The sequence below is a fragment of the Eimeria mitis genome, genomic scaffold, assembly GCF_000499745.2.
Source record: "Eimeria mitis Houghton genomic scaffold, Emh_scaff2738, whole genome shotgun sequence".
In the NCBI taxonomy this organism is placed as follows: Eukaryota; Apicomplexa; class Conoidasida; order Eucoccidiorida; family Eimeriidae; genus Eimeria; species Eimeria mitis.
In genome coordinates, this window is record NW_013571083.1 from 727 (window position 1) to 1,383 (window position 657).

At 63.6% G+C, this 657-nt stretch overlaps 1 protein-coding gene across 1 annotated transcript in view; it reads left to right on the forward strand.

Moving 5' to 3' along the window:
* Positions 1-390: 390 nt before the first annotated feature.
* The window catches only part of EMH_0058010 (uncharacterized protein), a gene marked incomplete at both ends in the record, with an annotated part of 1,512 nt that continues 1,245 nt past the window's right edge, over positions 391-657 (forward strand). The window contains one exon of the mRNA XM_013497531.1: positions 391-648. Coding sequence (XP_013352985.1) covers positions 391-648 — 258 coding nt within the window. The remainder of the gene's footprint in view (positions 649-657) is intronic.

Sequence of the window (657 nt, forward strand, 5' to 3'; positions counted from 1 at the left end):
TGAAGAGGCCCCTAGAAGCTATAAAAGAAAAAAGAAGGAGAAAGAAAGCAGCAGCAGCAGCAGCAGCAGCAGCAAAGAGACCGGAGATATCTCCCCCTATACCTGTACATACACCTGAAACTGAGGGAGAGCCCAGCACCAGCACCAGCACCACCAGCAGCAGCAGCAGCAGCAGCAGCAGCAGCAGCAGCAGCAGCAGACGCAGACGTAAACGACCCGCTCCTCCTCCTCCTGCTGCTCCTCCCCCTCCTCCTCCTGCTGCTGCTCATGCTGCTGCTGCTGCTGCTCCTGAAGAAGACAGCGCAGCACCAGACGTACTGCAGCAAGCGAGGCAGCACCTAGGGGCCCCCCTGGGGCCCCCCCTCTCCCCCCTCCACCATACTACCAGTGATGAGGGGGCCCCCCCCAGCGACCACCACCACCACCACCACCCCCATCACCACCACCACCACCATCAGCAGCAGCAGCACGAGCACGAGCACCATGAGCCGCAGCAGCAGCAGCAGCAGCAGCACGAGCACCATCAGCAGCAGCAGCCGCAGCACGACCAGCAGCAGCAGCAGCAGCAGCAGGAGGAGGAGCAGCAGGAGCCTTCCCCCCCCTCACTACGCCGCCGCTTCGCCGCTATACGGAGACACAGCCACGGGGGTCAGGGGG